The sequence below is a fragment of the Platichthys flesus genome, chromosome 2, assembly GCF_949316205.1.
Source record: "Platichthys flesus chromosome 2, fPlaFle2.1, whole genome shotgun sequence".
Lineage (NCBI taxonomy): Eukaryota > Metazoa > Chordata > Actinopteri > Pleuronectiformes > Pleuronectidae > Platichthys > Platichthys flesus.
Genome location: NC_084946.1, coordinates 16,930,388 through 16,945,352, shown reverse-complemented (window position 1 = coordinate 16,945,352; position 14,965 = coordinate 16,930,388). Strand labels below are relative to the sequence as shown.

At 40.0% G+C, this 14,965-nt stretch overlaps 2 protein-coding genes across 3 annotated transcripts in view; both read left to right on the top strand.

The window, feature by feature from the left end:
* The first annotated feature begins 796 nt into the window (after positions 1–796).
* On the top strand, positions 797–8,957 carry bap1 (BRCA1 associated protein-1 (ubiquitin carboxy-terminal hydrolase)). 2 transcript variants are annotated; one of them, XM_062402363.1, is made up of 17 exons: positions 797–992; positions 1,311–1,340; positions 1,466–1,520; positions 2,270–2,402; positions 2,879–2,998; positions 3,312–3,373; positions 3,508–3,650; positions 3,770–3,848; positions 3,947–4,070; positions 4,507–4,639; positions 4,773–4,906; positions 5,262–5,392; positions 5,541–6,004; positions 6,197–6,417; positions 6,625–6,717; positions 6,799–6,871; positions 7,954–8,957. In XM_062402363.1, the coding sequence occupies exons 1-17, from the start codon at positions 956–958 to the stop codon at positions 8,085–8,087; spliced, it is 2,166 nt and encodes a 721-aa protein (XP_062258347.1). In that variant the 5' UTR covers positions 797–955; the 3' UTR covers positions 8,088–8,957. The 2 variants fall into 2 exon arrangements, with proteins under 2 accessions (XP_062258347.1, XP_062258339.1); XM_062402355.1 differs by having other exon boundaries at positions 6,194–6,417.
* A 1,841-nt stretch (positions 8,958–10,798) lies between these two features.
* The window catches only part of bsnb (bassoon (presynaptic cytomatrix protein) b), a 56,229-nt gene continuing 52,062 nt past the window's right edge, over positions 10,799–14,965 (top strand). The window contains 1 exon segment of the mRNA XM_062396650.1: positions 10,799–11,071. Coding sequence (XP_062252634.1) covers positions 10,893–11,071 — 179 coding nt within the window. The 5' untranslated portion in view covers positions 10,799–10,892.

Sequence of the window (14,965 nt, the reverse complement as noted above, 5' to 3'; positions counted from 1 at the left end):
TGATTAAATTATTAATAATATTTGGAGACATTTACACAATTGTAATCCATTACAGATTTTTATAATTGTGTAAACACATGTATTGATAGCCAATGTGGTCAGAAATTACTGATTGCAAAATGTACATTCAATATATGGATGTTGTGGCTGGAAAAATAGAACCGTACAATGCAAAATATAAACTGTACACTATTTGTAATACACTGTACATGCAAATTTATCTGGATGGCTTTCATATTAATATTATAGTTTAACGTTTTTGTAGTAGTTTGAACAGCTAAGCAGTAAATATGGAGTAACATGAAGTACACATCACCTTCAGGAAATAATCCTTATTGCTCTGTTTTAGAGCAATAAGGAAATCAGGCGATTACATTTTTCATCATTTGAAATCATATGCTATGAATTGTAAAGGTTTCAGATCATTTTATTCTCTTAAGACTCAACAAAAGTCCTGTGTGTGTGTTTTAGTTTTTATTCTGTATATTTAGGTCTAATGTTTCATCTTCACATTATACACACATTTTTCTGGCAGCATCTCGTATGATAGCTCTCACTGTCCATGGTATTTGCAATATGAATAAAGTTTTGCTCCTATGTGTACATAACGTAATACTTTACCTGGTTATCATTCTTTGTTTTATTTGGAAAAAATTAACAGAATGTGAATCGATTAATTAATTGGATCATTTCTTCCTGTTTAGCGGTGTGTCTTTAGTCATGTCTTCATTAGCCGTGTTCTGACAACCGGAAGTTACAGCTAATGAGCCGGACGCTCGTCGCGTCTTGATGACGCCGCTTTGAACGCGGCCAGTTCTGTCTATTGTGTTTATGTTGAGCTCTGCACAGTTTTCTTGTGAATGGACGCAACGTCACAGTCAAAGTTTGTTATCTCTCCTTACGACATGGACTGGAAAACATCTTAAATACCGATCATCCGTGCTCAAATGCAAACATGAACAAAGGCTGGCTGGAGCTCGAGAGCGACCCGGGTGAGAATTGTCGACACATACACACAACACAGAGCTAACTAACGTTAGCTTACACATTAAAGAACACAGAGGGACAGCTTAGCTTCTTTAGCGTTTTGTTATATTACACCCGTAAAGAAAGTTTAGTCCATTATGCGATTAAAAGATGTATACAAAGAATGTCTACGTGTAATGTGTTGTACAAGTTGATAGTAGTATACAAATGGCGAATTATGAGTAGTAAAATTAGCTCTGTACAATAATACAATGGTCTGTAATTTATTTCAGTGAGTGTTATGCTGTTTATTGTGTCCTAAATAAAATGCTGTATACTTTCAGGGCTGTTCACTCTGCTGGTTGAAGATTTTGGTAAGAAGCTCATTTACAGCAGCTAAACCTCTTGCTATGCTGCAGTGTAAAAAGCCGACACACAGATTTTGAGTATGTGTATGAATAAAACTAAGTGTTTGATTGCATGTGTATATATTTTGCAGGTGTGAAAGGTTTCCAGGTTGAGGAAATCTATGATCTTCAAAGCAAATGTCCAAGGTATGTTACTTGGTGCCAGTAATGGGTCGTTCTGTATCAAAGCAACACACTGCAGTTTTTGGGAGCTCATCCACAAAGTGCTGAATTGTTATTTAGCACGTACCTGATCACAAAATGCTGCTCAACACAGCATGGGAAGGAATTAGTGACGTGATGCCTCTTTAGATTAATAATGATGTTCCAGCAACAAAGGAAAAAGCAAAGTCCAAACAGTCTGCAAGTCTTTATGAGCTTACTTTGGTGAAAATCTGACAGATACATTTTTTAAATAAAATTTGTATAAAATGTCTGTTTTAATCACTCATAATGCTGTCATATTTATATTTGGGATAACTAACTGTTTAGCTAGTGAAAAGACTGGTAAGTTGATATAAGAAGCATTCATCTGTGACCTATATTAAGGGAGATATGATTTCGTCAAATTCCTCCTCAAAAAATTCCAACTTGGTTAGCCCATATCTCCTCAATTGCACAATCAGAGCGATACAAAGTTTTGGTTCCATAGTTTTCTGATATGACCAAACCAGCACATCAAATATCATTAATATCTGTAACGATGTGACCTAAAAGTGCGATGATTTGAAACAGAATGGCCGTACTGTATATTATAGTCTCTTGGTGATAACACATGTATCAAGTCAGTTGACATTCAAGCTCATGTCTGTGATTAAATAACTCCCTCTTTCTCACATCTTGCTGGACTTATTTTAGCAACAATGTTAAATCTTTGTCATCATTTTATTTTTCAGTCCTGTGTATGGGTTCATCTTCTTGTTCAAGTGGATCGAGGAACGTCGATCCAGGAGGAAAGTCAACACTTTGGTGGATGAGACCTCTGTCATCGATGAGGAAATTGTAAATGATATGTTCTTTGCTCATCAGGTAAGTGATTGGATCGTATAAGTCAATGATCATTGTCGTTATTGCCGTGATAATATTTTTTGGAGGTTGGCAATTATAGAACAAATTTTTTTTATCCCACTTTATAGAATATGTAGTTGATTTTTTAATAGCTGCCATTTGAGAATTGTAATAGAAATGTAAGTCGTCAATTTTAAGAACTCTTATCATTTGTAAAACATTCTTATTTTTACTAAAGGCCACAATAAGTAGTATTAGACATTTAATGAAGTGGTTGGTGGTAAAATACAATAGATCAATAAATATATATATATATTCAACACCATTGGTTGGTAATGTAAGAGCATATCATAACTGTAACAATAAGAAATTGCCTATTCAAGCCCTCCATTGTCTTTACCTGTGTGTTTGTGTCTTACCATAATGCAAAAGAAAGTTGAATTAACAAACTCTAAATTTGACTTTTTTGGTTTCTGTGCTGTAATTTTTGTATCTAGCTTATACCGAATTCATGTGCCACCCACGCCTTGTTGAGTGTGCTCCTGAACTGCAGTGGTGTCGAGCTCGGCACCACTCTGAGTCGCATGAAGGCTTTCACTAAAGGCTTTAGTCCAGAGGTAAGAAGGTTTGTTGTACTTGTTCACAAAGTTCTGTTATATTAAATAATGATGACAGTCTTGGTGGAATTGAGAATTTAGATAATTAAAATAAATGGTTCTAATGTATATTGAATATACAATGGCAGAGCTTCCCAGGCTTATTCAAACACATATTGGACCTCGACCATACTTTAAAGTCAGGCTATTTCTTAATTTCACCATCAACCATCACCTTCTTGGTCTCAGCTGCTCACTTTAAATGCCATCTTTCCCTTTCTCTTTTACTTTCTCTCTCCATTTTTCCTCACTCATGTTTTAATGTTACTTTCAGAGTAAAGGTTACGCAATAGGAAATGCCCCAGAGCTTGCAAGAGCACACAACAGCCATGCCAGGTATGTTACAGCCGGCGGTTCAGTTTTTAAATATACGTGTTCTCTCTGATCCTGTGGGGTTAAAAACAAGAGCGAGGTGGCAGGCTTTGTACATTCATCAGTTTTCTAAGCTTTCTTTCCTTGTTTCTATGGAGACCGGAGCCCAGGCACCTGCCGGAGAAACAGAATGGAATCAGTGCAGTGCGAACCATGGAAGCATTCCATTTTGTTAGCTATGTACCCATCAAAGACCGTCTCTTTGAGCTTGACGGACTCAAGGCTTACCCCATTGACCATGGTAAGACTCACAATGACATAGAAACACTGTGTCATGTCCTGGTTTTGTCTGTCTGTGACACAGTGCTGTTCAATCAATGCATCTGTACAAAGTTGCCACTTAAATACATTATACTGTAGGGCCTTGGGGAGAGGAGGAGGAATGGACTGATAAAGCTCGGCGAGTTATCATGGAGAGGATTGGACTGGCCACTGCTGGGTAAGTCCTGAGCCAGTTGGCTCAGTCAGAAGTGGTTCACCTTCCACATACACACCCTCAACGCTCTCTTCTAATGCTGCTGCTCTGCTATTTTACAGTGAGCCATACCATGATATCCGCTTCAACCTGATGGCGGTGGTGCCTGACCGCAGAGTTAAGTACGAGTCCAAACTGGAGATTCTGAAGAGGAATCGACAGACTGTTCTTGAGGGTCTACAGAAGGTAACGAAGTGCCACAGGCTGGCAAATCTAAATATTCCACAGTTCTTGCTGGCAGAATAAGGGGCAAGGTTGGAGAGATGTTCAGGTGTTAAGATGACAGAGCAAAGTTAATTTCTTTTATAATAAAAACCCTCATTTCTAATAATCGTATGAGCATATTAAGTTTTTATGTAGTGTGACTAAGTGGAAATGTGTTTAAAGAAATTAGAAAGAACCAAACCTTCGCCAAGTTAATCTCATTCTTCATAAAAACTGTTATAGATATAGTAGTGTGGGATATCTTCAGTGTGTTTTTATGTCTCCCCACTTCTGAAAGTCATGGCTTGAAAGAATTATATTTTGGGGTTGTTGTCTGTTTGGTTGGCAGAGACATATAAATGTGATGTGGTAATTCTAATTTGATGGGGGCAATTAAAAGACTTTGACATGACTTCAGATGATCCGGCTCACCCAGCCGGAGCTGGTACAAGACAAGAAGCAGCAGGACTCCTCCTCACCTGATGACAGCACCAAAGTGATCAAGAAAGAGACAGATGTGGAGCCAATTACATCCAAGGGGGCATCTACAGGTATTGTCATTGGATTTCTTCAATCTGTTTCCTTGAATTTATCCTGTAAACTTTGTAAATCGAATACATATAAACACATGGGCCTTTGTTGAAGATTCAGTGGATCAGTCTAAGAATGCTCCTAACCCTTCAGGAAACACTAAGGTCATGGGCAAACCAACAGTCCCCTCTGGAGGAGGTACTCAGCAGGTCACCGGTCCCGACCCAATTGTTCAACGTCTGCCTGCTTTCCTGGACAACCACAACTACGCCAAGCTTCCGATGCAGGTACGTGTTTTTACTTACAGGAAGATTTTCGATGTTTTATAAGTTATTAAATGTGCTGATTATTCGTTTTCTGTTCAAAAACACCTACAGTAGCACTTTTAAAACATTTATCTTATTTGTTTCTGAAGAAATACATTTGATCTTTGTAAGACAGGAAGGGTTATTACTAAATACTCTCACTTTTCTACTGTAAGATTATCTTTTTCTTCTCAGTTCCTGTCTTTAGATAGATAGATAGATAGATGGATACTTTATTAATCCTGTGGGAAATTAATTGAGTCTAAATTTATGTTGGGAGTCAGCCCAACATAAAATGTTCTTTTTGTGGAGTTTTATTGAAGTCTCTAATTGACAGGAGGAGGAGGATCTCGCTGCTGTAGTTGGTCGCTCTCGGATATTGGGGCCTCCCAAACCGCCATACTCCGATGATGAAGACTATGAGGATGATGAGGAAGAAGTAACTGGTTCTGCAAGCACTTCAAACAGGTTAGTGGGGAGAGGTGTGTTTAGGTGTAATTTCATCATGTTACCTATTGTGATCTGACAAAGCAAAAACTTGCCTCATTTGTTTTTAAACGTCTAGTTCATAGGCTAAACCTTTCTAAGATATATCCTAATGTTTGATATTGTGTAGGTTTAGGCGGAAAGCAAGTCTGCGTTCACGACCAGGACGGGCTGTGGCTGGAATGGAAAGCCAGATTGCTTTGACTGTCTTGGCTGAGAAACTGAAGAAAGAGGCCCAGAAGAAAGATGCCCTAAATACACCTCTCTCCGTACGCACAGAGGGCCGAACGGGGGGCATTTCTATCACATCTGCCTCACAGCCCTCCCCCACGCCGAGCAACGAAAGCACCGACACAGCCTCCGAGATTGGCAGTGCCTTCAACTCCCCACTGCGCTCGCCTGCACGCTCCCAGGCTGCGACGCGGCCGTCCAGTCCGGTTGCCTCCCATCTGTCCCGTGTGCTGTTTGGGGAAGATGAAATGCTCAGGCTGGACTCTAGACATAACCGTGCTGTGAGAGAACTGGGTCCCTCTGTCAGCCTGGCCATGTTACACCTTCAGGAGGATGGAATCATCTATGCTCTGCCTCCATCTGGTGAGTACATATAATTGTTTCTGTCGTCCATGTCAGTGCCTCTGCTGAAGTAAGCATTTGATCACATGATATTACACTCCAAGCATTTTAATCAAGACAGTAGAGGTAAACGGTTTTGACTTTCCCATAACGAGGATAGCGTACACTACCTTTAATAGTGGATTGTTGCTTTTTTTCCCATCTGTACAGTAGATTGTGCTGCTGAGGGTACAAAGCAGCCTGAGAAGATAAAAGAGGAAGATCAAGCAGGAGTGGTAGCAGGAGAGAAGGAGGAAGAGAAGCAGGGACCATCTGTGAAGGTGAAAGAAGAGGAGAACAAAGATGGAGCAGAGGTGAAACCCAGCATTGAAAAACTCCCTGCTACGGATACTGCTGCAGGCAGCAAGTCCGCGGGGGATAAGTATTCACCAAAAGTAGGTCCAGAAAAATCCACTGTGTTATAATGTACTGTTATAAGTTAACCTCATGTGCTTATCAGCCTCCTTCAATTTCTTTTTGTGTCACTCTACGCTCACTTTTCTTGCTTGTTCTGCCAATTAGGGAGCTCATTTCTAAAGCTGTGTCCTAAAAATATGCAGCAAACAAACACGCAGCCGTTCATCTTATTGTGTCTCTTGCAGGAGCTGCTCGCACTGCTTAAGTGTGTAGAAGCCGATATCGCAAATTATGAGGTGTATCTAAAGGAAGAAGTGGAAAAGAGAAAGAAATACAAAGTAGGTTTCGATCAGTCCGATATCCACAGTGTGATGTATATTGTAATTGTTTTTAATTGGAATGGTTTATCATTTCTTCAGATAGACGATCAGAGGAGGACACACAATTACGATGAGTTCATCTGCACCTTTATTTCAATGCTGGCCCAAGAAGGTAAATCTAATCACCGCTTTTACTACTTGTCTTTGAATATATTTTTTGTTATCTTTCCCAATTCCATAAAAATTAAATTAAACCTCTTAAGAAGTTGCATTTAAATTCCTGGTTCCCAGTTGTGGATAATTTGTGTCCAAAAGTGGTAACTTCTCTGTATTCACATTAGACCATATTTTTTATAAAGTATTGAAACGAAACCATGGAGTCAATTAAGGCCTTGTTCAGATCTGGTTATAACATCTGTCCTTAGAGATCCAACCACACGTGGTCAGCTTCATATTAATCTCATCACACCTGGCATTAGAACGTGACCTGAATTTGTCTCCTGTGACCACTTGGGATTGGATCTCACTTCCCTGCTCTGTATTTAAATGAACACGAAGGTCATTTATGTTTGCAAACTCCAAATTATGTAGTTTTACCCAGTTTGTTGATACCGATGCCTGAGTGAGAGAAATAGTTTACAAACGAGGGGAGTTAGGAGGGGCGGAGTGGATCAATGAGCTACACACACATCTACTTAAATAAAATTATCACCCATTTGAAAAAAGTATCAATCATGCAGTGGTCAGTGTTGATGTTGTGGCCACATATAAATCAACGTAAATAAATAATGTGAGAATGCAGTGGTTCAGAGGACGTCAGCTGAGTATCACAGACCACCTTTAGGTGCACATTTAAGTGCGTTCAGACCATTTGTGATTGGATCTGTCAAGAATGATGGGAATGGGGTCTTAGATTCTTGCCAATATGGGGAAGAAAAGAGAACATTATAAGCCTTACTGCTCCCTGAAGGAGGATATGTTACACACCGACAATTAAGGAACCAGTTAACATTTATACAGTTAAATATATCCTTTCAAGCAGGAATACATAGAAACAAATTTCTGCTTTTCCACCTTAGCAAAACATGCACAAAACACAGCAGGTGTGACGTCACTACACATACTTTCATTACATAACCATCCTTCAAGAGGAGGAAGAAAATTATGCATAACAAATACCTAGTCAAAAATTTGTTGTTTTTTTAATTAAAATTTCATGATTTACTCATTCCTTCATTCGGTATCGTCTTACAGGAATGTTGGCGAGCCTTGTCGAGCAAAACATTTCCGTGCGCCGTCGCCAGGGAGTAAGTATTGGCCGCTTGCACAAACAGAGGAAGCCGGATCGCAGGAAACGCTCTCGACCTTACAAAGCCAAACGCCAGTAATCACAAACAATCATAACGCCTGTAAGTAACAGAGAAAAATAAGCTGCTGCACTCCTGAAGTCCTCATTCAGACGGATTACTGTTGCATTTTACTCTCAGCCTCGTCTTGTTCATGACATCCACCATGTATTTGATCAGTTCTTTTATCCCATGTGTAAATATGTACCGCCATTTTAGACTCATTGTAAATTTTCTTCCCGTGCCAATGCTATCTACAGTTTGTAAATATGAAAAAAAGGCATGTCCCCAACAATGCACCTGGATGCTTTTTATTGAAACTTCTTCCCTAGAGTCATGTGGTCAATACAATACAGTGGATTTCTCTTAAACACCTCTGTAAGTCACACACTTTGGTGACCATACGTCAGAATCTCTTCAGCTGTGTCCATCTCTGGTGATTTCACGGTGCCAATGAAGTATTGAATGTTTTGACAGAAAAGGTCACATTTTATTCATCCACAGCATTTCAGCCTCACTTTACTTCTTGTAAGTAATTCACTGTATAAAATGAAAGAAAGCATATTTTAATCACATTCTTCATAGGTGCTTTTAATATCAAGAAGAAGTCATGATGCATCAGGTTTAGTTTTTTTTTCCTTTTCATTGGAATGTCCAGTCCACTGAGAGTCTGTATGTATATCTCTCGAGGTCCTGCGAATGAAAATCAAGCTCTTGTGTTATTTTTCTACCTGAAATGGATCTCAGAGTGAGTGAATATTAGATTGGTTGTGTGCAGTTGTGTGTTTTGTACATATGTATCTGTTAATGGCTCACTTGTACAATGAGTTCAGTCATTCTTTGTGCTTGCCAATTCATATTATAAATAAAGTAGGTGAAAATACCTCACTATAATAAGTGTGTTTGGGTTTTTTGCAAAAGTCACCTAACTGTAGCGGTGGATCCATGATGATATGATTGTAAGATTTCCGCGATTGGCTTACAAATGTTGGTGATCAAATTAATATTTATTTGATTAGGCTTATGAAAATGTTAATTTGATCATATACATTTTATTGTAGTGGCAGTTGGTGTACACTAGGGTGAGCAATCATTCAAAGAGGAAGGGTGTCACTTCAGATCCATCTCTCAGACAAAGCTGTGAGGAAATACCATTCACAATAAAAATGAGCCTTGGGTTTACTGCAGTAGTATTGTTTTGTGTCACCATGGCTTTTGTGCACATGTACTATATATACAGATGCATATGATTTTTTTAGTTTATGTTCTGTATCCTATAAACTTCTCAGTTTTTCTAAATTTGTACATTAAAATACTGTGCATTTAAAGTTTTTATGCTTAACTTAAAAATCCACTTTTTGTTAGAAGTTGAAGTAAACAGTATTTTTCAACATAATTTACTCCTGGATATTGTCACCTTTTGACAAAACCATCACTCTTAAAATGTTCTTTTGATCCCATCTGGATTTTGAGTTTTTCTTTATTTTTCATTGCACACAATAAGTCGTACCTTTTAGATGTGTCTGAGTATTGGTATGATGGTTTTATAAGAATCACAATTTCTCTCTGGCAGAGCAGTAAAGTGTTCACAGTGGCCTGTGTGGGAGTCGGAGCTAAAAGAAAAATACGCTTCAGCCACACATCTTCAGCGGAGCAGATGTTTGAGTTAAATAAATCCATTCTGTACTGTTATGTCACCACTGTTTTCCTGTAATTTGTTTGGCTGGCTTCCTCATGATGAACCTAAGCTAACATAGTCACATTTCTTACTTTAAAACCTCTAGCCAATAAATGTGTGTCATCTTAGCTTTGACAGTAACAGCTTAATGGACTTTCAGAATAGTGAGTGATTCATCAATCAATGAATTGACAAATCGTTTCAGCTCTATAGTGATTCATCAATGATCTAACTGCTATTATAGGCAAGAGGTGACATTTTAGTAACATCAATAGCTTACTATTGCTGCTGAGAAAAACTATTATAGTCTGTGAGGACAATAATGGCAGTAAATTTCTGACGGAGCCGGTAAACTGTAAAAACTGTTATTCACTCCAAACATGTATGAAAAGACTCAAGAACACTGTAAGGGGAGTAACTGATCACTATAAACAAATTATTTTGACAGCATTTGTATAGCAACGATTCTTTGATCCATTTAAACTGTTGATCACTATATCTGTGATCAAAATAAGCTGTTTCCGCTGTACAATAATGTGATGCTCATTTGTTCTTATCAAAGCAAAATGATGAATATTATCAGGAATATGAGATTTTCCTGTTGATCTCTCTTTTGGAAAATAGTCCAAAAGATGACGTTAAATCCAACAATTTTGAGACATTAACTTAAATCTTTAAATATTATCACAACTACTGTTCCACTGAAGTCCTTGAATAGCTGGGCACTGTAGTTAAAAAAAAATATTGCTTAGAATAGAGCAAATAATAATGAGTAAAGATCCCTCTTATCCCCTGAATCTTTAATCAACCATGTCAGGTTAAACATGTAACATGAATGTTCCTGTGTGTCTCTGGAAGGACTCACTATTCATTTCACAAGGGTGGGGGGGTTTCAGTCCCAGAGGTCCCCAGTCATGAGGTGTGTGTGCGTGGTAGTGACTCGATATAAGGAGATCAGCGAGAGCGCGCACGCACGGGCCTCTCGAGTTCCCACCCATTGCGTCAGCGCGCTCCCTTCTCTCCGTCAGCGCGCCTGCTCCGTGCAGGATGCTGAATTGTAGGCTATGATGGCGGAAGAGGAGCAGCGCTGAGTTCCATCCGAGTTTCCACCACAGCTGTAGCAGCACCTTCGACACCGTCTCTCCGCGTCGAGACCCGCTCCCGAGGCGATGGGGAACGAGGCCAGCATGGAGGGGGAGGGACAGGCGGGACCGGCCGGCCCCGGCGTCCCCGCGGCGGGGGCTCCGGCTTCGATTTCAGCACCAGCGGACTCTGGACAGCTCATCAAGCCCAGCAATGGAGCGCCCGCCGGAGGAAGCGGGGCTGGACCCGGCCCGGGGATTAACAGGTAGCCGCGATAGCTAGGAGGCTGCGGGGCGGAAATCAGGGCGGACACACGGCGTGTAGGGGGGCTTCCGTACATCTGTGCAGATATAGGATCAGCCGAGTCCGTGGAGATAGACCTGAATGGGTGCTTAATTATTTATTTCTATATCCTTGTCAACACAATTCACCACCAGCCCCCGTTTTTTCAGACCGGTTCTCCTCTGTGACCGGCAGCACCGCCCTGTTAGTGAGTTTGGGTCCAAGTCAAATGTGAAAACGCTCTCGATGTAGATAACACAACGTAGATATGCTGTGTTTCTGCATGTATCTACCAGACGATTCAGTGGGGATTTCTACGCCCGTTTTCACGCAGCCATAGCTCATGAAAGATCGTATCAAGGCAAGTTCGTAGTAATCCTTAAAAATAGATCTCATAGAAACAAATGTCCCTTATAGCTGCAGGTGATACATAAATTAGAAATGCATACATGTCAGGAACGACTTACCGGAACATGCCTCGACGTGGAAACCAGTAAATACACAGACTCATTGTGAGAAATCACCTTTGAGCAGACGTCTGTGTAGACTGATGACAGCGGTGTATAGGGTGACAGGGCTGCCATCAGACGTCATTGTGAGCACAGGACCGTAACGCAATATGTGCCTCATTTATCAGATCTCAATTCATATCAGCATGGAAATTGTTTTTCACTACCGCCAGCTGCACAGACGGGGCTCCTTCCTTCTGGAGGAGTGGTGTTGCATGTCTCTAGAAGAAATCCAGCCTCAACCCAGACCCTCAAACAGCGCTACACACATTTTGATGGCACTTACATATATGCAAAACCTCGCCACTGGTGGCTTATGTAAAACAATGTAGGCTGATAAAAGATTTGCCTTTCCAACCCCCATAAAACCAGCTCAGAATGTGTGTGCGTAATTGCATAGTAGCCTGTAGGTCTGTATTTTCTGTGTGGGTGTGTGAAAGGGATTACCCCACCAACAAGATCTGATATTGCCTTAATTACACAGTTCAACAGTTGTAGACCTGAATAGGCACATGCGGAGGAAACAGCTGCATCTTGGATTTGCTGCAGCTGCTCACGGTTTCTCTCTGTGTGCATGTGTAACTGTCATCCATACAGATCCATAGATCCCTGCATGTTGTTCATCACGGACACATTGCTTGATTATGTAAGTGACTGTGAGGTGTAACAGTGAGCTACGTGTACGCAGAGTCCACCACATGCTTCTAATAATGTTTTACCCCGTCTGGGTTTCTGTTTGAAAAAAGAAATACCTTGCTCTTTATTATGTATTTCCGCTGTGTGGCAGGTTTAAAGGCCCGCAGCTCCCATGTAACCACATGATTCTTTTATATCTTGATTTCTCTCTGGTATATTAAGGTGCCTCGTAAATGTGACTGTGAGAGCCGAATGTGCCGAGAGACACAGTGAGAGATGGCCGGGAGCGAGAGAGTATATCATGAGGCTGATTGAAGTGTCGTTCTTCAGATCACGGCACGTTCAGTCTGGACGTTTCCCATTCACGGAAAAAGAACCTGTGAGAGTGTGAAGAACAAATGAAACGGTGGCTGGGTGTGAGACTGAAGATAGGAGACTTTCATCTTAATTAAACTGAGCTGCAGCGTTTTATGAGTTTGCCTTCTAATATGAATGGGGCATAATATGCTACGTATGTATAGAACCTCATGTAGAAGTGGAGTCCATATATGCATTTAGCTAAATTTAAGATAATTTAATTTGGTGTTCATTGCATCCAAGACCATAGAAGACATTTAAGATAAGGGAGTCACCCTATTCTTCTTTTACTGTAATCCTGCAGCACTTTAGGAACTACTGCCTTGTCTTAAAAAACAAACAAAAACAAGCCACAGATATTTCCTATGTTTACAACAATGTGCTCATTAAGAGGGGCCATGGCTCAAGTGGTAGAGCAGGTTGACCGATATTCCCCGGGCTGGCGATTTGACCCCCACAAAGCCATGTTGTGTCAGGAAGGGCGTCTGGCATAAACAACTGACGCCAAATCAAACAAGTGGAAGGTGATCCGCTGAGGTGACCCCCTCATGGAAGCAGCCAAAAGGCAACAACACAACAATATTGTCGGCCTATTGCTTTCTGTTTAGCAAATAAGTTTGTGATTACCAGTACTTGCTCCATCCAGCAATATCGTATTTTATCGAATGCTCATAGAGATGCTGCATTCAGTGTCTGGAACACATGGCTATGATGTTACCTCAAGTCACGTAAGTCAATACAAATCTAAACTCCAGGAGAAACCCAAACAAAAACTATGGTCCATTTAAGAACCAATGAAAAGTAATGGATGTAGTAATGGCTTTAGACTAAGTGTACAGACAGTAGGCTTCATAATTAATTCACCTTCAGCAATGAAAGCATTGTACAATATGGAGGCTACATAAATCAAATCACAGCTCATACAAATATAAGATAGACTGTTCTCAGTGTTTATGACAGCTGCACGACACAGGGAATTAATGTCTATTCCTGAGAAACTGGCAGTGAAGCATTGTTGTCCAGATGTCCAAACACAGAAGCTAAACTTCAGTTTAAAATGTATCAAACAACAAAGCTTATGAAAAGCATAATTATTACACTTTTTCACATTTGTGTTCTGTATGATCCCTTTTCCTATTGCATGATGCAGCACAGCAGTGTTCTGCTGGATTTCTGAAATCTAGCAATCGTGCATTTGTCACCAGTTTGGACCAAAATGTCGTATATCAAATCTACAATACTCCTCTATAACCCTGGGAAAGGGAGCAAAGCCCGTGTTTCACAAACAGATTCCCGGCGGCCACAGCAAGAAATAATGAATCTGTCCTGAAGTTGAGCAACTTAAGTCAAAAGTGTTTCTGCATTCAGCATTTTACAAAAAATGCATCGTATGGATTTTTTTGATTTACGCCACCTGATGTCTATAAAATGTATTTGGCCCAAAGCTGTACATTTGAACATGTGTAAGTCTAATGCATCTTCTAGTTTTCTGTTTTGACCTTTAAATATTACTAAAGGGACACCACCAGATAGATTTTCCCTCAGAGGCCTCAGCTTCCCAGTTTCATTTCCAATGGACAGAGGTATAAATCAATAAGAAACATGTAGTATCTCCATTATAGGGATACTGATACTGACATGATATACTGTATACCTGGCTAAAATTACACATATGTCTATCAGATCATTTCCCCTACACCAAGGAACATTCATAACCAGTTGCAGACAGAATGGTGAAAGTGAGACTTAATGAGAACCAACATAAATGCCGATGGTGTCAGTTTTCTGTTGCCATAACATTTTGCAATCAACATTTACTTAATAATGACAAGTTAAACAAAAAATGTGAAGAGCATTAACTTTATCTTTAACTTTAATCAGAAGAATTTACACAATGTATTTATAAAGTGACAGTTTTTTATTTGTTACTTATTTATTTGCAAAACATTTTATTGTTCAGCAAAGCCTCTTAAAATCACTTTATACCAGCAATTACATTCATCCACTCAGAATTGGCGTTTTCAGTTAAGGCATCATCTGGACGCAGCATCACCTGAAAAGGGAAATTGGTCAACTTGGCTTTGATTTTGAAGTGATAATTGTTATGTGAAACAACTCTCTATCTCGTGAGGATAGTGAATATATTTAGACTTAAGTTGTCTGCCCACTTTGTCGATGGCCTGTAGCTATATTGTTGTTCTGAAAAGTCCAGTTAAGCCTCAAACAAAGTGAGAGCGGTGGCTAACCCGGCGTCAGGATTGTGTTAAATTCCAAGTGGAACCGTGCAGCAACGGTTTGAAAAGTACAGGATTTTCCTGATGGGCTCACCTCTGTACTCACAGGACTCCAGTGTGGTAACTTTTGTGCACTGAGGT

Coding starts and splice junctions, on each gene's coding strand:
- bap1 (XM_062402355.1), top strand. CDS start 956: ATGAACAAAGGCTGGCTGGAGCTCGAGAGCGACCCGG. Junction 4,640..4,772: donor ATCCAAGGGGGCATCTACAG/GTATTGTCATTG, acceptor CTAACCCTTCAG/GAAACACTAAGGTCATGGGC. Junction 6,718..6,798: donor AAAAGAGAAAGAAATACAAA/GTAGGTTTCGAT, acceptor TCATTTCTTCAG/ATAGACGATCAGAGGAGGAC.